General features: G+C 39.6%; 1 protein-coding gene across 1 annotated transcript in view; it reads right to left on the bottom strand.

Annotated features, from left to right (window-relative positions):
• The window catches only part of TEC (tec protein tyrosine kinase), a 114,311-nt gene that overhangs the window by 12,069 nt on the left and 79,913 nt on the right, over positions 1-22,329 (bottom strand). The window contains 4 exon segments of the mRNA XM_017860643.1: positions 1,441-1,574; positions 2,742-2,821; positions 9,383-9,437; positions 17,822-17,887. Coding sequence (XP_017716132.1) covers positions 1,441-1,574; positions 2,742-2,821; positions 9,383-9,437; positions 17,822-17,887 — 335 coding nt within the window.

The raw sequence follows: 22,329 nt of genomic DNA, 5'->3' as shown, positions 1-22,329 counted from the left end.
CTGGGGCTGGGCTGGTGAAGGGGGGTGGGGTGGCAATTATTTGATACAAAACTTCTTCTTGGGATGATGACAATGTTCTTTAAAAAAAAATTTAGATTATGCTGATAGTTGGCACAACTCTGTAAATATGCTGAAAACCACTGAATTGTATACTTTAAATGGGTGAGCTTTATAGTATATAAATTTTATCTAAATAACCATTATTATTACCTGGAAAAAAGTGAACAGTCACAAAATAACAGGCTTTGCAAAGGGTGCCTTCAATAAAATTTCAAAATTTTCATAAGTTGGGTGAAGCACTTGGCTATCCCTGCCCAGTTACATTTTTAAAGTCAAAGGCTGGAAATCTTTCTATATAATCCTGTGGAACTTTAATTTTCATAACTGTGGTTTCTGTTATTTTTTGGTATTCAGTTTGTTCCCACTCTGGTGGTAGTGTACCAGAGATTCAAGAAGATGGTTAACTTGTAGGATACGATTACTCTAGTCTCTGGAAACCTACAGCATAGGACTGAATCCTGGTATATCTGGCATCTTCTGTGACTATTCTGAAATAGACATATCTTGGACTTTAGTATCAAGGACATATATACCACATAAATGTGAACTTAATTTTTAACTTTTAAGTTCAGGGTTATAAGTGCAAGTTTGTTACATGGGTAAACTTGTGTCATGGGGGTTTGCCGTACAGATTATTTCATTACCCAGGTATTAAGCCTAGTACCCATAAGTTGTTTTTCCTGATCCTCTCCGTCCTCCCAACCTCTACCCTATAAAAGACTCCAGTGTGTGTTGTTCCCCTCTATGTAACCATGTATTCTTACTGTTTAGCTTCCACTTATAAGAGAGACCATGTGGTATTTGGTTTTCTGTTCCTGTGTTAGTTTGCTAAGGATAATGGCCTCCAGCTCCATGCATGTCCCTGCAAAGGATATGATCCCATTCTTCTTTTATGGCTTCACAGATTCCATGGTGTATATGTACCAGATTTTCTTCATCCTGTCTATCACTGATGGACATTTAGGTTGATTCCATGTCTTTGCTATTATGAACAGTGCTGCAATGAACACCCACATGCATTTGTCTTTATAACAGAATGATTTATATTCCTTTGGGTACATACCCAGTAATGGGACTGCTGGGTTGAATGGTGTTTCTGTCTTACTGTCTTCCACAATGGTGGAACCAATTTACACTACCACCAACAGTGTATAAATGTAATGTGAACATTTGCTATATACCACTGGAATAACTCATGTCCTAAGGTCAAGACAGAGCTTTTAATAAAGCTTGATATTATTTCTAATTATTCTTTGTATATATCATTCCTTTAATATGCAGTAATTTTAAATGAACCACATTCTACAATGAACTAATCACAGTATCTGATCATTTTAATCACTACCTTATATTTGAAGTAGGTTTTCACAGCTCACTTACCTGCTGCATTGTGCTTATGATATTCGATAATCTCAGGAATGGAGCCAAAAGCATGTTTTTCAGCTAGGTAATACTTCTTTGGAGATGTTGTTGTTTCCTTTATATGATAATGCCTGAAACCCGATGAACCTTCTCTAGAACAAAAATCAAAATGTGTCAGAACCAAGTTGAAATAATAAAACTTCATTCTTAAGGTGTTTTCTACAAGGGCAACCACAGCGTCTATTCATATGATTCCCTCTATTCCTGGCACGAATTTTACTTTCCCCATGTTCTTCTTAGCTTCGTCTTTCATATTAGCATGTCAAAGTTTTTAAAGTACTCACTGAAAACATACATGGCCCTTTGCATGAGATTTTGAAAGAGAACATTTATGAATTCCACTTAACAACAGTTGGAAGTCTTAAAATAGCTATTAGCAGGTACTGCTTTTTGTTCCTGCTGTTGCATAAACTTACAAATGTCTAGAATACTTAAATTGCCAATAGCGAATAAATTACACTTTTAAACATTCAACTTTAGGTACCTTTCTAGAGCAGAGATCTTCTCTAGTCCTCTCTTGCTAAAAATGCTTTCAAGATGACTCCTGTTGCTCTTAGGGTAAAGCTCAGACTCATTGACATTGACATGAACTTGCCTCTGCTTCAACTCTCAGGCTTCTCTCTCCTCCCTTCACTCTGCTCCCATTCTACCACACAGCTACAACATACTTTTCAGTGACTTGAACTCACCACATCCTCTCTCCCCTCTAGGTCTAGGCAATTTCCTGGTCAGAAACACTCCGTCCCCTCCCTCTGAGTTTTTCCTACTTACCTCTCAGGTCTCAGCTTGGATGTCATTTGAGAGAGCATTCATGACTAACTCAAGATGTGCCTGGGCTGTTTACCATCCCCCACCCCCAAACCCACCACACACACACATTACCCTCCCACATGGCACTTACTACCATCACTGTCTGTTACTGGACTGTAGCATCTACTAACCTACTAGTGGGCAGGGTCTCTGCATCCTTTGCTCATGATTTTATCCTTAGTGACCAGCACCATTCACTATAAATGTTTGTTGAATGTTACTAAAGTTATTATAGCCATACTCAACAAATATATATGAAAAACTATAGTGAAAATTACTGAAAATATAAATACAAAAAACAGTATATACACTTCAGAAATCAAGTTCAGGTTTTCTTTTAATGGTGAAATGCTGCATTTTTTAATGAAAATTAGGAATCCATATAAAGTACATAGGAAGTTCATGCAAAAACTCTAAATTATATATAAAAAAAAGGTAGGATTACTCACCCTCCAAACTTGGTATAAAGGGAGACTGTGTATAAGCCTGGTTGACTGGAATCCCTTACCATAAAACCACCTTCTTTATCCTAAAATCCAAGTTCAGAAAAAAATTGTTTTATTCCAATTACTAATAGCATCGCCATGGAGAATACTGAAGAATCTAATATTATAATTTTATGATTATTATTCTTTCCTAGAAAATCTGCTTTGAAGAAGCACAACTTACCAATAGGGCCCCTTGGTTTCTCCCACCCACATGACTTTGCACTTCAAATTACTGCGCTAGGAGAGTAGTTAAAGAAATCACACTTAATTCCCCACAATCACAAATCCTCACGAATGGTGAGACATTTCAATCAAATAATCTCTCAGTGCCCTTCCAGAACTGAGAGACAAGATTTTGCAATTCCTGTAAGGCCTGGACATGTAGGAAAACTGTCATGAAAAAATATATTTCTTCATGATTGAGTTTCATTTCATACACTTTTCATATTTGTTATAANAGGGATAGTATCACTCACTCACTCATTCATTCATCCAACAAACATTTATTAATCATCTAGCGTGTGTCAGACACTGCTAAGCACCAGTAATACCCATGCAAACAAGATAAAGATCATCAGTATCCTCATGTGCCTAATATTCTTATAGGATAACCCAACATTTCACAGTTAAGTACACAATTAATACTTTAATTTTACAATGATGGTAAATGTTCTGCAGAAGTATTCGAACAGGGTGCAATGAAAGCATATAACTTCAGCACACAGTATTAGAAATTACCTAAAATCGTCTTTCAATATTGTTTATCTTTGGTTTAGTAAATTTCATATGACTAATGGATTGATAATGTGATTTATAACACATAATTTTTATTTTTATTTTTTTTTGAGACAGAGTCTTACACTGTTGCCCAGGCTGGCTGGAGTGCAGTGGCACGATCTCAGCTCACCACAACCTCCACCTCCTGGGTTCAAGGAATTCTCTTGCCTCAGCCTCCCGAGTAGCTGGGGCTACAGGCGTGCAACACCATGTCTAGCTAATTTTTGTATTTTTAGTAGAGACGGGGTTTCACCACGTTGGCTAGCTTGGTTTTGAACTTCTGACCTCCAGTGATCCACCCTCCTTGATCTCCGAAAGTGCTGGGATTACAGGCGTAAGCCAACATACCCAGCCAAATATCAGCCTTTATGAAAGGCGAGATGGAGGCACAAGTAACTTAAGCAGAGAAAATCAACAGTTGGAAACAATGCTAAAAGACTAAAGGTCAAATCTTTCTCAGGTTCCAAGCTGAAAAGCAAGAAATAGACCCTACGAACCTCAAATGCCTCTCTGTCCAGTAACACTACCATCAATCTCTAGTATTTAAATTGCTTTAAGATGAAAAGTGTGTCCTTTATTAGTTGAAAATAAAACAAATTGTACTCTTCTTCATAGGAAAACAATGGAATTAAATAAGGCCCCACAAAAATCCCTGATAACAATTAGGGATAATAATTGTAATAATCAGTCAGTAAAAAGTATAACAGAGGCTGGGCACGGTGGCTCATGCCTGCAATCCCAGCACCTTGGGAGGCTGAGGCAGGCAGATCAGTTGAGGTCGGGAGTTCAAGACCAGCCTGGCCAACATGGCAAAACCCCATCTCTACTAAAAACACCCCATCTTTACTAAAAATTAGCCAGGCATGGTGGTGCATGCTTGTAATCTCAGCTACTTGGGAGGCTGAGGCAGGAGAATCGCTTGAACCCAGGAGACAGAGGCTGCAGTAAGCCAAGATCACACCACTGCACTCTAGTCTGGGAGACAGAGAGAGAGAAACTGTCTTAAATAATATAAATAAATAAATAAACAAACAAATAAATAAACACACTTATTTATTGAAAATTTATTCTGTTCTAATGTTCTAGCATATCAATTTATTTAATCATCAAAACAGTCCTATTACATAGGTACTATTGTTATCCCCACATTACTTTGTAGGTAAGGAAATGACAAACAGAAAGACTGGCTGGGTAATTTGCACCAGGTCACACAGCTAGTAAGCAGCAGAGGCAGGATCTGGTCCCCAGGCTGCCATTTAGCTACTCACTCCGCTACATCTGCCTCTCACTGTAGGGTCTCCAGAGAGGCATGGAAGAATCCTGTGGGCATGGTTACGTGTAGTTAGAATTAACCAAAGTCGGGAGGCCGAGACGGGCAGATCACGAGGTCAGGAGATCGAGACCATCCTGGCTAACATGGTGAAACCCCGTCTCTACTAAAAAAAATACAAAAAACTAGCCGGGCGACGTGGCGGGCGCCTGTAGTCCCAGCTACTTGGGAGGCTGAGGCAGGAGAATGGCGTAAACCCGGGAGGCGGAGCTTGCAGTGAGCTGAGATCCGGCCACTGCACTCCAGCCTGGGTGGCAGCGAGACTCCGTCTCAAAAAAAAAAAAAAAAAAAAAAAGAATTAACCAAAGTCACCTACTATTGTTTTTTTAACATCAACTACAAAAACAAGCACTCAACAAAATCTTGATGCATGACACTAAGCAGGAGGTAAAATGAGAAAACATGAGTTTAAAAGACTGGGAACAATAGCTAAATAGAAAACTAGATCAGAAATGCAGAGAATTGTAGAGATCATCTTCTAGTCCAACTCCTTCTCTTACAGATGCGAAAAGTAGACTAGAAAAGTCACAGGTAGACCCAGGTCCCATTACTCAGCACAGGGTAGTTCCCTCTATACATTTTACCCTTTCATTTTATTTCTTTTTAAAGGTATAGCAATTTCAGCACATTTATTTCTAAATAGAATTAAACATCTATTAATGCTTTATTTATAAAAGATATTATGTAATATCAATGTAAATTATTCTAAAATAACTAACTTCGAGCCAAAAAAAAAACCAAATACTTAAGTACTAAAAGTCAAGGCAGCAAATGATCAATCAGGAAGAAAGCATTAGAGTAAGCTTGCCCCTCATGCTAAGGAAAGTGAAAGTGTAACAACTGCAGCAAAATGAGGATGGGCCACTACAGGAGACTCTCCCTGCAGAACTCAGACACTGCAAAGACCTTTAACCAACTACTGGCTGGTCCTAGAACAGTAGTGTTTGCTACCAATTGATAACAAACAGTTGCAGATTTCTTTTTTCCTTCTCTACTCCCACCGCTTCACTTGATTAGGCTTTAATCCATTTATGCCTAGTGTTCCATTATTGGAACACTAAGCTTGTGGGCGTTATTTACATCCTACGGCTCAAAGTCATCAAAGGTCTGATTTTTCACACACAAAAAATTTGCAACCTCTAGCATAAATGAGTTAACATAAAAAGCAACAACTACCTAGGGAACCCCTGGCTGCTTGGATGGTCTAACTGCGGGACACAGTGGGTGATGACATTTCCCTAGCCAGGAATGAAGCAGAAAAAAATGAGTGACATTACTACCCACCCAGCCCTGCAGCAATGCCTTCATAATGCAAGGCATACATACACAAGGGAATTGTAGCCTTATGGCCTGGATCATTCTGGCTGTGACAGAGGTTTGGCCTAATGAAGGAAATTTACCAGGAGGGACAACCTCGTGGTGGTTAGTGGAAAGCCCCAGGGGCTTCTCTAAAAATTAAGAATGAGGTAAGCCATCTATGCTCAGGTTTTCGTGGGACTTGATAAAGCAATTTTTACTTCCAGGATGAAAAATAAATTGCTACAGGATATGCTGTGCTAACAAAAGGAAAATGAAAACTATCTGAAAGGTGGCAATGACAATTCTTCATGAAAGCTGTAAGTTTTCCTCCTGTGTGCCTGTATGCCTATATGTCTATATGTGTTATGTGTTTGTGACATTTCTATGTGACCTAAGAAAACATCTGGTAAATGAAATTAGTTTTTAAATTGTTGGTAAAATAAAATAGAAACATCTTCAGAATTTAATTCAGACATTTTGCCTAGATCTACTAGTCAGACAGGTTTAGGTTGTCTCTGCCTCAGGTCATAAAACTGCTGCTTCTGTGACGTTTTTGACACTTGTTTGACTTGTATGTGAGCTTAATTAAAATTAATCACTTCCTAGATATTTTACTGGAAATTAGAACTACTAAGAGTTACAACTGGCCAGGCGTGGTGGCTCAAGCCTGTAATCCCAGCACTTTGGGAGGCCGAGACGGGCGGATCACGAGGTCAGGAGATCGAGACCATCCTGGCTAACACGGTGAAACCTCGTCTCTACTAAAAAAATACAAAAAACTAGCCGGGTGAGGTGGCGGGCGCCTGTAGTCCCAGCTACTCGGGAGGCTGAGGCAGGAGAATGGCGTGAACCTGGGAGGTGGAGCTTGCAGTGAGCTGAGATCCAGCCACTGCACTCCAGCCCGGGCGACAGAGCGAGACTCCATCTCAAAAAAAAAAAAAAAAAAAAAAAAAAAAAAAAAAAAAAAAAAGAGTTACAATAGTAGTTAGTGTATATAATTAAAACTACTAGATGTAAGAGAAACAATTCTATATACACAGTGTATAAAGAAAGTAAGATGAATTTTTGGTGAAGAAGGCTACATAAAAGATAGGATATAGCTTTTGCTTAAGAAAAAGTCATTTTTTCTAGTTCACAGGTTATTTAAAGGTTATTTCAAAATGAAGGAAAAAATGATATAGATAAAACTAAATGGGTAGAAAGAGAATGAAGAAAAAGAAAGGAAAGTCACGGAACTTGTCCCAGCAGGGAGAAAATCTTTAGATGGTTATAAAAAAATCAAATGAATAAAATGGAAATTTATGGGGTTAAAACAAAGGTCTTAATACAATACTACTGAAGGTTGTGTGGACCAAAAGGAGCCCCTGCTGGTTCCGCAACATTAAAGAGCCCAAAATTACTTTGCTATATCCCCAGTCTGCAGAAACGTAAAAAGCTAAAAGACAGAGATTATAATGATAAGGCTGACCAAAAATTGTTTCAGGGCAAAACTGAAGCAGGTTAATCAAGATAAAAACTGACAAAAGGGTCAGGGTCCCTTGGTTCAACTCCCTGCTGGGAACCTAAAGCCTCTGCACAACAGAGGGTAAAATGTTCTGGAGGTAGAGAAAAGAAGTTCCTAGGATTAAAACATAAAAACATAAGGGTTTATAAGACTATGAAAGTTGGAATGTTTGAACAGGTTTTATGTAAAGTAGCTGTGTCCCCTTTATCTAAATGTTTTATGGTAATGAACATTGTATTTGACTGGGGAATGTTTCTTCTACTATAAAATAGAGGGCATGTAAACCTGCCCTTCAAGCAATATTAATTGGACATGATAAATGGGAGCCAGTATGACTGTCCAAGCTCATAGTATAGAAAAAGTTGGAATGCTGGTAGGGACAAATTTTCTACTTGATAGTCTTTTGTTGAGTGTTACTAGGTCTTATGGCAAAAGCCAGTTAGCACCTCCCAGTGACAACTACTGGCACTCTGGACTAGAGAACTTCTACTAGAGGGGCATTTACTGCCTTGCTATGGATGCTAACTATAGCTACATCTACGACTGAAGAACATAAAATGCTCTTGACACCTGAAATATCCGTGCTGTCTCAGGTGATGTCAGAGGAACACTCTAATGGAGATAGCAGTATCTAAAAGAGTTCCATCATAAAATGGAAATGGTTGATACAGGATCACACTATCTGGTGGGTACAAGGAGGAGACACTCATGAGCAGGGAGCCTCACTAACCCAAAGACTGACTCTGGAACTGTGTGAGTAGCTGCTGGATTCTACAGTGCCCAATAAACAGCTCTCAACTGACCAAGCAAGAGTTGCTTGGTTTGTGGATGGCGGTTCCAAGGTGAATGGACAACAACCTGTGTGGAAGGCTGCTACTCTGAAGAAGAGTCAAGAAACTGTGTTTTTGTGTGTTCTGAACTATTTAAAGCTCACAGCAATTGAGTAAAGTATACTTTTGAGAGCCAAACTGAAGCATTAACCTCTACCTGATTTCTCCAAAATTTGGAAGCTATTTTTGAGTGTTCTTATTTTGTGGCAATATAGTTACTTGCATAAGTTCAATAAGCTATGTTTTCTTTTGTAACAGGACACACTGGGGAAACCACTGCTATAATAACCACACTGGTTATTTTACCAAGGCTTTGGGCATATGAAATTGTAAGGGCCAGTTTCAAGGGGTATCAAGTAGGAAAACAGCCTGTCACATGGCAAGAGTGATGTAACCTTGAAGTGAAACCACAGTGATGACCAGTGCTTGATCCCCACTTACCAAGGTGTTCTGCAGCAAGGTGTTTAAACAATGCTTTCATAAAGATGCTTATCTAATCTCACCAGTGGTCACATGTGCTGGTAAGAAAGGCTGAAGACATGCCCAGCTGCACGTTTTACCCTAAAAGTTTGCTATATAAAGAATATTTTCTGGAGGGCAGGTGTGGGGATAACTGCCCTGAGGTCACAGGGCCACCCATGATTACTTCTGTTTGTAAGTCCCCATTAAATATTTCTTTCTATAAACTGAATTTGTCAGCCTCTTTCTTCAGTCTCTGAGCTCCCTTAGCCTCTGGGAATAGTTTTGCATAGACTTGCTCACTGCTGAACAAATTTAGAAAGAGAGATACGTGGAACTACTTATTATGGACTCACTAAAATTAATTTGCCCTTAAGCCAAACCCACAGGTACAAACACTTACTTCACTGCGGAGGAGTTGCTCTGCCTTGCTTCTATTCATATTTCTGCAATACCATCTGAACAGAAAAAACAATACATTTCAGGCCTCAGGTTTTTAGGACATATTTTATTATTTTCAGAATTAATAAGGTAATTCTGCTCATTAATAATAAATATAACAAATAAGAACAAGATATCACCATAATTTCAATAACAGACAACTAGTAATTTTGATGTATATACTTCCAGACTTTTTCTACTCGTATTTCTATGAAAACATGTATGTATGCCCATATTCTTATGTTTTATTAAAGTGAGATTAAACTACATAGGCTATACTATAATCTGAATTTTTCATATAACATTATAGGATATTTTTGCAAATCAATATAAGTCTACATATGATAGTATGCATGTGCCATAATTTATTTAAGCTATTCTTCACTGTTCAACATAAAATCATTTTCAATTTTCACTACTAGAATCACGGCAAGAATGAATTTTACTCTACTGACTCAAACATGCAGGAAGTGTCACTTTGTATTACTGTCTTTAATTCAAACTAAATCTTATTCCAAGCCCTCCTCCTATCAATATGGCAGCAGATTTCATCTCAAGTCATAATGGTGGCTCCCTCAATGAATTTCACAAAGGTCCTAAGTGAAAAAAGAAACAACAAAACATAAGCACAGGCCTCCTGGGTCTTCAGACTTGCTGGTTTCCAGCAGAGCCCCAAGTCCTGTGGTTGCCCAAGACTCTATTATAGAAATGTCTGCCATGACCAATCAGCTGGTCTTCCCTCCCATGAGATCATTCCACTACCCTGTGCCACATCCCAAGGCCCTGCCAATCTGTACCTCTTCTTCTTTTTTGAGATAGAGTCTTGCTCTGATACCCAGACAAAAGTGCAGTAGCGCAATCTCAACTCACTGCAACCTCCACCTCCCGGGTTCACATGATTTTCCTGCCTCAGCCTCCTGAGTAGCTGGAATTACAGGCATGCACCACCACACCTGGCTAATTTTTGTAGTTTTAGTAGAGACAGGGTTTCACTGTGTTGACCAGGCTGGTCTTGAACTCCTGGCCTCAAAGGACCTGCCCACCTTGGCTTCCTAAAATCCTGGGATTACAGGCGTGAGCCACCATGCCTGGTCCTGTACCTCTTCTTATCCTTTAGAAAGCCGTTTTCTTGATGCTGTCATTAACCACTTCATCCTGAGAGATACTCGCCTCTCTGTACTTTCCCCAGCATAATCGATCCCTCCATGTGATTTCAGCAAACAGGCCATAAGAACATGAACTTAGACAATTTTTCTTTGGCCTTTGGTTTTAAACTTATTTTGTTAGATCCTTACTCGTTGGCAAGGAATTCTCCACCACAGTCATATACCCTGAGACTTCAAATGTTATAAAATCAGCTCAGCTCCTCTGGACATTTAAATTTCCCAGTACTGCTTCAGCCTTCCATAAGAGAACCAGCACCTGCTTTTGGCCCAGCAAAAACCCTAAGACAGGGAAAGATAGGCCTTCCCTGACTGAAGAAGGGAAAAACACAAAGAACAAAAAAGACAATACAAGATCTTTTTCTGTCCAGATTCTTTTATGTAGTAGCCAAATGCAAATTACAGCCTCAATCCAAGCTAAAGACTGTTAGACATTTTAATTGGAATCTGAGGTATTGAGCCAGGCCTCAGAATTGTCAACATCTCATTACATGGACCCCGTTTTATGAAATGAGACCAAGTTCAACAAAATTGCAGTTGTGATCAACACATTTCTGAATGTAATTGAGAAATATAATAAATCAGGAGAACAGAGTTCTGTCCCTAATGCTTTTCCACTGATACAAAGAAACATTTATCAAGTGCCAAAAACATTCATAAAAATTAACTAAGGAAACATACGTGGAGCTTTAATTATGAATTATAAAGTAGCGGGATTTGAGAGATTGAGAAAAGTTATTAAAACAGAAGATCCAGTCCATCTTCACAATAAGAGTAAGCAAAGGTGGTTTCATCTCGGGTTCAGAAATAAGAAATCAGTGAAGCTAAATTGTAGCTCTCAAGAGGAAACTAGACATAAGATACTTAGAGAAAGGAGGAGGCCCCTTCCTCATCTACTGTATTCCAGCTCCTCAGAAGGAGGAAAGAAGGAATCCACTGCACAAAGGGAAGGCTCTTGAAAATCCTGTTCTGAGGGGTCATTTTTAGGGCGTTGACAAGTTCCCTGGAAAGGATGTTCCCTTCTTTGGGATATCAATTCAGACCTTTAAGTGTCTGTTGAAAGACAGAAAGGAGGAAGGAGTCATACACAAATAGATGAATTAACTCATGGTTGGGATTTTCTAACAGTTCAGTCCTTCTTTCTCCTCTCCTGTGGCTTCTTTCTCCTCTCCTGTGATTATCTATCTCCAGGCAAGAAAAAAAAAAAAAGACAACAGTGGCTCCCCTAAATTCTCCCATCAGGAAGAATTACACACACAGGTAAAATGTGACACAGATACCATACACCTCTATAAAGGAATACCTGAGGCTGGCTAATTTATAAAGAGAAGAGGTGTATTTGACTCATGGTTCTACAGGATGTACAAGAAGCATGGTGCCAGCACCAGCATCTGAAAAAGACCTCAGGATGCTTCCACTCATGTCTGAAGATGAAGGGAGATGGTGTGCAGATATTACATGACAAGATAGAGAAAGCAAGAGAAGACAGAGGCACCAGGATCTTTTTTTTTTTTTCTTTTTTTTTTTGAGACAGAGTTTTGCTGTGTCACCCAGGCTGGAGTGCTGTGGCACGATCTCGGCTCACTGCAACTTCCACCTCCTGGGTTTAAGTGAGGTGGAAACCCCTCCTGGGTTTCTCCTGCCTCAGCCTCCCAAATAGCTGGGACTACAGGTGCATGCCACCACGCTCAGCTAATTTTTTTTTTTTTTTTTTTTTTTTTGAGACGGAGTTTCACTCTTGTTGCCCAGGTTAGAGTGTAATGGCGTGATCTCAGCAACCTCTGCCTCCTGGGTTCGAGAGATTCTCCTGGCTCAGCCTCCCAAGTAGCTGGGATTACAGGTACCCGTCACCATGCCTGGCTAATTTTCACCATATTGGCCAGGCTGGTCTACTGACCTCAAGCAATCTGCCCACCTCAGCACCCAAAATACTGGGATTACAGGCGTGAACCACTGTGCCCAGCCCAGGCTCTTTTCAACAACCAGTTCTCGTGGGAACTAAGAGTGAGAACTCACTTCCTTGAAAATGGTACCAAGTCATTCACCATGGGGGAGAGCTCCACCTCCATAATCCAAACATCTCCCCGCAGGCCCCTGCTCCAACACTGGGGATCAAATTTCAACATGAGACTTGGCGAGGTCTCCAGATCCAAGCCACAGCAGTCAGGTGCTGCTCTAAGTATGTTACATTTATTACCTCATTTCATCCTCACAACTCTTAGGAGGTTAAGTGGTATTATCACCGCTGTTGTGCAAACGAAAAAATTGAGAAACAGAGAAGTAAAACATATCTCAAGGGCATACAGCTAGGAAACAGCAAAGCCAAAATTGAACCAAATGTCTGGTCTCAAAGCCTGTGCGGTATTAAAATGGTTCCTACTGACCTTTTTACAGATGAGAAAACTGATTCTAAGAGGTTAAAATTTGCCTACTGTTATGCCAATCAATGGGTCCTGAAGTAGAACATACACCCAAGCCTAATTTCAATGCTGGGAACAACCATATTGCCAGTGCAGCAGTCGGGAGACAGGGGAAAGAGGGCCCAACAGTGTTGCAGGAAGTCAGGGACCCCGAACAGAGGGACCGGCTGAAGCCATGGCAGAAGAACATACATTGTGAAGATTTCATGGACATTTATTAGTTCCCCAAATTAATACTTTTATAATTTCTTATGCCTGTCTTTACTGCAACCTCTGAACATAAATTATGAAGATTTCATGGACATTTATCACTTCCCCAATCAATACTCTTGTAATTTCCTATGCCTGTCTTTAGTTTAATCTCTTAATCTGTCATCTTCTTAAGCTGAAGATGTATATCACCTTAGGACCCTATGATGATTGCGTTAACTGCACAAATTGTTTGTAGAGCATGTGTGTTTGAACAATATTAAATCTGGGCACCTTAAGAACAGGATAACAGCGATTTTCAGGGAACAAGGGATATAACCTTAAAGTCTGGCTGCCTGTGGGCCAGGCAGGACAGAGCTATATTTCTCTTATTACCGAAAACAGGTAAGAGAAATATCGCTGAATTCTTTCCCCAGTGAGGAATATTAATAATTAACAGCCCTGGGAAAAGAATGCATTCCCAGAGGAGGCCTCTGAAATGGCCACCCAGGAGTGTCTGCCTTATGCAGATGTAGATAGGGATGAAACATGCCCTACTCTCCTTCAGCGCTACTAGGCTTGCTAGGATTAGAAAATTCCAGCCTGGCAAATTCTAGTCGGACGGGTTCTCTGTTCTTGAACCCTGTTAAAATGTTTATCAATGACAATGCGTACACAGTGGGACGTGGAAGTTCATTAGTGATTTGAGTTTCACCCTGACCTTGTGATCTCACCCTGACTTTCTGCCTTGTGATCTTTTGTTGCCCTTGAAGCGTGTGATCTCTGTGACCCACACCCTATTCGTACACTCCCTTCCTTTTGAAAATTGCTAATAAAAACTTGCTGGTTTTATGGCTCAGGGGGCATCACGGAACCTACCAACATGTGATGTCTTCCCTGGACACCCAGCTTTAAAATTTCTCTCTTTTGTACTCTTTCCCTTTATTTCTCAGACCAGCCGACACTTAGGGAAATAGAAAAGAACCTACATGAATTATTGGGGGTGGGTTCCCCTGACACAACGGTTGAAAGAAAAATCTTTGGCCGGGGAGGTGGCTCACTCCTGTAATCCCAGCACTTTGGGAGGCCAAGGCAGGTGGATCACTTGAGGTCAAGAGTTTGAGACCAGCCTGGCCAACATACTGAAACCCTGTCTCTACTAAAAACACAAAAATGAGCCAGGTGTGGTAGTGGGCACCTGTAATCCCAGCTACTCAGGAGGTTGAGGCAGGAGAATCACTTGAACCTGGGAGGCAGAGGTTGCCATGAGCTGAGATTGAACCACTAGACTCTAGCCTGGGTGACGGAGTAAGACTCTGTCTCCAAGAAAAAAAATAGAAAAAAAGAAAAGAAGAAAGAAAGAAAGGAAAGAAAGAGAAAGAGAGAGAGAAAGAGACAGAGGGAGGAAGGAAGGGAGGGAGGAAAGGAGGGAGGGAGGAAGGAAAGAAGGAAGGAAGGAATTCGAAAGCAGTGGGTTGAAGAGTAGGGATTTAAAAAAACAGCAAGCCACAGAAAAGCTTTATTAGAGGTTAATACCTTCTGATGAAGGAACTATACATCTAGAAATTAGACCCTGAATTTGTAGGTCATTTGTCGATTGTTCTTAGATATTAAAACCCTAATGTGAATTAGTTTTTCAGATTAGCTAGTTACCCCAACATAGCAATGTCAATAAGGAAAGAAGAAGTTTGAGGGCATTTCACCTTTTAACCAGGGAAGGCCAGACCCTTGCTAAGCTTTGAGAATGGGTGAGAATAAATCATGGAAAGAAGACAAGAGGTAGAAACAAAGGAAAAACATAAAACCAACCAGTTATACACCTTAGCTTGTTCTCTAATTTTGCCCCTTCTAACTATGCCACCCACTCAAAGCCTTTATCCTAAGTTTTTTCCAGTCCTAAGGGCCCTTTCATTTCTGTCACCTTCTCCCTTTACCGTCTTCCCACCAAGAACATCCTCTAATTAACCATCACAATGAATCTGCTTTCTTTTCCAGCACTGATCTCTCTGATCTTCTCCTCCCTACACTGTTGACTGGGTATGGAGGTTTGAACTAGGTTACTGATAACACTGGGAGCTGCTGGCCTGGAAATCCTGAGTTCAGCCCAGCGACAGTCTGTGGCCTGGGATTCCTCCTGGGCCCAAGCAAACAGCAGAAGAACTATTCACTCCACAGCTGTCAGAGGCTTTTTTTTTTTTTTTTTTTTTTTTTCTTTTCGTAAATTCCTGAGAACATTTAAGTTGTTGTGATGGTTAATATTGAGTGTCAACTTGATTGGACTGAAGGATGCAAAGTATTGCTCCTGGGTGTGTCTGTGAGGGTGCTGCCAAAGGAGATTAACATTTGCGTCAGTGGACTGGGAAAGGCAGACCCACCCTCAATCTGGGTGGGCACAATCTAATCAGCTGCCAGCACAACCAGAATAAAAGTAGGCAGAAAAACGTGGAAAGACTAGTCTGGTTTAGTCTTCTGGCCTACATCTTTCCCCTGTGCTGGATGCTTCCTGCCCTCGAACATTGGACTCCAAGTTCTTCAGCTTTGGGACTCAGACTGCCTTCTTTGCTCCTCAGCTTGCAGACGGCCTATTGTGGGATCTCACCTTGTGATTGTGAGTCAGAACTCCTTAATAAACTCCCTTTTATATATACATCTATCCTATTGGTTCTGTCCCTCTAGAGAACCCTGACTAATACAATTGTGTTACAGGATGGGCTGTGGCCAAAACAAAACAAAGCAAAACAGAACATGGAGTAGGAAGACAGAATAGGGTCTCTGCCTGCCCTCATGGGAACAGGTTTCCCCTTGGTCGTCTACCAGGCACGGTACAAAGGCCATGTGGACTCCCTGGCCTCTGAACAGAATGCAGTGGCACTCCCATGCTGGAGACTGAAGTCCAGAGTTATGCAGAGGAAGAAAATCTCTCGGAAGAGAGAAAATTTCCAAATTACGGTACATTTGAAACACTCGTGGCCATAAATCATAAACTTCAGTATTGAAAAGCCTCATTTGAAATCACACGAGTCGTAAAAGGAGTTCTCATATTTAGATAAGGATTATCTGGCTTCCAAGCATCTTCTTTCCCCAATTTCAATCAGTTCTCCACGCTATCACTTTAAAACCAGGCCCAAGTTTTCACCTTTTAGCACCTTCCCTAATTCTAACGATTTTATAATTTTTCCAAAAATCTATTTGACTTAAGAGCAGAAATGCTACTTTATTTATATGTTGTTTATACTCTCTCCCACTTCTAAAATTACTTTGAGGATCACACCCCACTGAGCACTGTGGCTTTTTGAATTTGTTAACCCTTTCTTAGATGTTAAGGTACACTTATAGTATAGCAAGTGACAGGAAGAAAGGAAACAGCTTGTTGTTGCTGTTGGTTTTTGTTTGTTTGTTTGTTTGTTTTTTGAGACAGAGTCTCGCTCTGTCGCCCAGGCTGGAGTGCAGTGGCCGGATCTCAGCTCACTGCAAGCTCTGCCTCCCGGGTTTACGCCATTCTCCTGCCTCAGCCTCCCGAGTAGCTGGGACTACAGGCGCCCGCCACCTCGCCCGGCTAGTTTTTTGTATTTTTTAGTAGAGACGGGGTTTCACCGGGTTAGCCAGGATGGTCTTGATCTCCTGACCTCGTGATCCGCCCGTATCGGCCTCCCAAAGTGCTGGGATTACAGGCTTGAGCCACCGCGCCCGGCCTGTTGCTGTTGTTTTTAAGGAGGTGAATGAAGCATCAATACAGCACCTCAGAATGACAATAAAAGAGCATTCGATGTATATGAGCCTCACATTACAACTTAGCCATACACTGCTAGTGGGTATATAAATAATACAATTTATCTCGAAAGCAATTTGATAGCACGCGTCAGGAGCCTTCACAATGTTCATGTATAGCATTTAGCCCAGCACATAGATTTTAGAGATCCAGTTTAAGATAAGAAACAAGAAGTTACCCCATTTTTTAAAAAAAATATAGACAAGGTACCTAAGACAACCTAAACCACACAAATAAGGAAATGGTTACATAAATTATTGGACATCTACATGCCATCTGCCTGGTTATGTCCCTAAGGCCACACATAATGCTTGATACATGCTAACATCTCAGGAAATATTTAATAAACTTATGATCAAATGAAATAAAATGTAGCTAGGAAAATGTTTTCAAAGAGTATTAAAGTGTATGAGGAAATAAGCATGATTCTATCTTGAAAATAGTAAAAGATTGAAAGGAAATATACTAATGTTGACAAAGGTCAACTCTAATTGATTTAAGTAATTTTTTCTTATTAACATTTCTACTCTGGAAACTATTCTTATGTCCTGAATGAATGGACATGATCTGTATTTCAAAGTCAGCTAATCTGTGATTTATTTCAAATCAATTCAATTATACTTACGTAATTTATGTACATAAGCTTATGTAACTCCATTCACACAGTAACTTCAGGAAAAATATATTATAGAGATTAATTCTCAGTCTTCTACCACATCAGACAACTGAATTAAGGATATTTTAGCACCCACTCCCTTCAAAGAATCATGAAAGATATCCATTAATCTTCACAATGCCTTACATAATTAGGACAATGAAAACTTTCTGACTTTCCATTCACAAAATAAACATTTACTTACTCATATTGATCTAAGTTGTTTGATTTCTTTCCCGTTACATAATTACTTGGGATATATCCTTCATTCCTAGAAATAAGAAAAGTACTTTAGATAAACTAAGATTACTTTACTGGGAGGTTATTAAAAGAAAGAACGATTATTGCCTTTTGAAATAAAGCCTAATATTGCTTAAAGCTTATAAGAAAGACTAGCTGACCCTTCAAAATTCAGTATCTGTAATTCATCTGACATTTTACAAAGTACTTTCACTTTTGGTCCCCACAAAAATTCTGGGGTAGGCAGGCATTATTGTACCCATTTTCCGGTGGGGAAACTAAAGCTTAGAAAGATTATGGGATTTTCTTCCCCAAGGTCCTAAAGTTAGCCAGCAACAGGACCAGAACTCGAACTCTGGACTTGTGACTAGGTCCTGTGCTCCTCCAACATTCCACAATACTTCTCCAGAATTCACAATTTTGGTGATATGTGTTAAAGAAACCACTAATTCAGAAAAGTCAAAGTGCTGGATTAAAAACACCCACCACTCTAATACCTCAATAGTTCTTATAGAATAGTTTCTCAAAGGATAACTCCTGGCCTTTGGGTCATTATCACTTGGGGCACTTGCTAAAACAGCAAATTCTTGGGTCATAACCCAATCAATGCAAATTGAGAAGACCTATGTCAGGTCAAAAAAGGTCCGATTTTACCCCAAATGACTTTTACACACATCACAACTGAAGATGCACTCTCAGGTCAGTAGGAGCTCAGGTTTTCAGCATAAGAAAAGAGAGACACATATAAAATTTAAAAATTGAGTAGAAACCTTATAATCTTAAATTTGAATTTAAAGTATTAGTAAGAACTCATAATACACACACACACACACACACACACACACGTGTACATATAGGTAGCTCCGTTGCACTGAGAAAGGCCTAGAAGGAATGGCAATCCAGCAGCAATTAGAATCTTAGCATCACCACTGTCTCTATATACCATTTGTGACTAAAAGGAGCCAGTCCTCCTTAGAAAAATGTCAAATTGTGTCCAGGTGCGGTTGCTCACGCCTGTAATCCTAGCACTTTGGGAGGCCAAGGCAGGCAGATCACTTGAGGCCAGGAATTCGAGACCAGCCTGGCGAAACCCTGTCTCTACTAAAAAATACAAAAATTAGCTGGGCATGGTGGAACATGCCTATAACCCCAGCTACTTCGGAGGCCGAGGCACAAGAATCACTTGAACCTGGGAGGCGGATGTTGAAGTGAGCCGAGATCGCGCCACTGCACTCCAGCCTGGGAGACAGAACGAGACTCCGTCTCAAAAAAAAAGAAAATAAAAATGTCAAATTGTAAGTTTGGCCCCCCCAAAAAATACAAGATAACTTGAGTCATTTCATTGAGCCAGAAAGTAGGAAAGAAAAACTAACAGGGTCCTCTACCAAAAACAGCTACCATCGACCTAAAATTGGCCAATTCAAGCAAAAAGAATAATGTTGGCAATGGATTGGAACCAAATATATAAGTATCCATAATAACACTAAAAATAAACTGTTGGTTACCATTGTTATTACAAGAGAAAGCTCAGTCATCAATTCATTATTCGGAAAATCAGTAAAAGTTTAAGAATCCAAATTTCATCTTTCCTTTCCTTCATGAACTACATGAATTGGTAGATGAGGCAGTTCTTCTTTAGAGAACTAGTAAATGCAGATGGAATGACAAAATTAGGAAATCACCATTTTGTAATCCCTAATGAAATAATGACTCTAAGAAAGAATCATTAATGAACTCCCAAATCATCAGGGTAAACACCGATAAGAACTTTATGACAGAGGAACAAGGCAGACACCTGAACCACTAAGCAATCTTAGCATTATTAAAAGTAGGACAGCCAGATATCACCTTCTAATGTGATCAAGCCTCTAGCTCTACTTGCCAGTTCATAAGAAATACAAGAAACACAGGCATAGTAAGTGACAGCACAAGAAAACAATACATTTAATCTAGATTATGGCTCATTTTAGTGTTAAATTACTTGCTTTCATCAATAAATCAAAAATGTAGAATAAGAGAAACATAAGAGATATATTAACCAAAATGCAGTGTGTGGGTTCTGATTTGAACAAATCAACCGTAAAAATAAGTATTAGCACTAATCAGGGGAAACTGGAATTACATCATTAGTTCCATCCTTACACGTGGGCCAGAGAAGCTCTTGCTCTGACCCCACACTTTTGAGAGCTCTGTGAAAGTGCATATTCCCTCTAACCTACGTTCCCATGCTCCTTTCTAGGTAACTAGGACCCCAGAATTCCCTGCTCATTTCCAAGGCCTACATGGGCCTTCTACTGGGTCCATCTTCCAAAAAACAAATTGGGCTGGCTGGCCATGTGCATTCCCTTTCACTGGGGCTGAAGGTGTGGCCATGATGGGGGATAGCTTTTGCAAGCCACGTGGTAAGAGTATGGGTTTACAGGTTGGAAGATCCATATGGTACACAAGAGACAGAGCCAGGGCAGGAGGGAAGAAAGAAGAAAGGTAGCCCCCCAAAGCCAGCTTTCCATGCACTACAACATTCTGGCAGAGTTCTAAATCCAAACCATGCCTTTCTTGTCACTATGAAAGGGTATTTGTCAAGTTAGAGGATAAAGTTTGTTAGCTTGATTTATAACTTCTAAATACTTAGATAAATGTTATGTGGATTTTCATTTGTAATCTTCCTCCAGGTCCAAAAATATTAAGGGAAAGTCTACAGATGATCTTATTTAAAATACTATGATTAAGAATGATAATGATGAAACTATTCACAATAGCAAAGACTTGGAACCAACCCAAATGTCCATCGATGACAGACTGGATTAAGAAAATGTGGCACATATATACCATGGAATACTATGCAGCCATAAAAAAGGATGAGTTCATGTCCTTTGTAGGGACATGGATGAAGCTGGAAACCATCATTCTCGGCAAACTATCACAAGAACAGAAAACCAAACACCGCATGTTCTCACTCATAGGTGGGAGTTGAACAATGGAACACTTGGACACAGGAAGGGGAACATCACACACTGGGGCCTGTCATGGGGAGCGGGGAGGGGGGAGGGATAGCATTAGGAGATATACCTAATGTAAATGACGAGTTACTGGGTGCAGCACACCAACATGGCACATGTATACATATGTAACAAACCTGCACATTGTGCACATGTACCCTAGAACATAAAGTATAATTTAAAAAAAAGACCAAAACACTTCTAATATTAAACATTGTAACAAATGTGAGCTATACATATGTATAAGAAAGATTAATAAAAAGAAGATAACTACAAAATAAATAAATAAATAAATAACATTTACGAGGAAAAAAATGATAATGGCGGTTTTTTTTTCTTTTAAGTCTTTAGAATTTAGATTTAGGAGTGAAATAACATGATGACTTGAATTTACTTTTAAATATTCTAGAAAAAAAGGAAGGATTTAGACTGGCAAATGTTAGTCATTTTGAAGTCAAGCAACAAGAGATTCCATTATACTATTATATACTTTTGGACGTCTGAAAATTTCTACAACAAAAAAAATTAAAAATAGAAATCAATCTTACACAGCATCTGATAAAGAGAAGCCGTGACAGCCTTCTTGTAAACATGGAATAAAAGGTTAAGAGTTGCAAATAAGTTAATAATGCACAGCAAAACAGCACTCAGATATGCACCATGCCTAGGAATCAAGCAGAAGAGAACGATCCTGCCTAAACCAGAAGTTTTCACTGCTTCTCCAGAAGTGAAATGAGGAACAGCGACTTGAAATTGGGACTGGGGCTGGGACGTGAGAAGGCAGGTAGAAGAAGAGTGTTCTCTGGCAGGACAAAAACTTCTCCTCTTCTCATCCACTGGAACTCAGAGTATAAGTGGGATTGTACTATAGCGGTAAACAGAGGATACAGAGTTTGCTTATGAAGCCTGCAAGATACTCATACCCTATAGTTACCTCTATCTGCCCATACATTTATCAATGATAGGGTTGAAAGGACTGTTTTCTTTAAATCCTAAATTATCTTGTACAAAAAAAAAAAGCTTGCTGTTTAATTTCCTGCATGTACATATGTATCTATTTTATATATATATGCACCCAAACACATGCACACACACATAGACACACACATACATATATATATATTCTTTTACTCCTCCATATATTCATGGAGACAGAGAGAGAGAAAAAAGTGAGAAGAGGCTTCATTACACTGTGTATGTGTATGCATACACACACACACACTCATGTGTACATATAGAGAGAGAAAAAGTCTAAGAAAAAATGACAATAAACTATGTCTTAGAAAGATCTAAGATTACTTACTTATGGCAGGTGGGGACAAAATATAAAATTTAATTTCCCTCAAGGTCAAAATAATCAAATTAAACATGTATCAGATGAGAAAGAGACCAACGTATTCTAACTTTTGAAAAGAAGTGATTGTTCAATTTGCATTTATTGAGGGACCACTAAGAAAGGACTGTGTTACTACAA

Source organism: Rhinopithecus bieti, unplaced genomic scaffold (genome assembly GCF_001698545.2).
Source record: "Rhinopithecus bieti isolate Rb0 unplaced genomic scaffold, ASM169854v2 scaffold_56550, whole genome shotgun sequence".
Lineage (NCBI taxonomy): Eukaryota > Metazoa > Chordata > Mammalia > Primates > Cercopithecidae > Rhinopithecus > Rhinopithecus bieti.
This window is presented reverse-complemented; position numbering and strand designations above follow the sequence as displayed.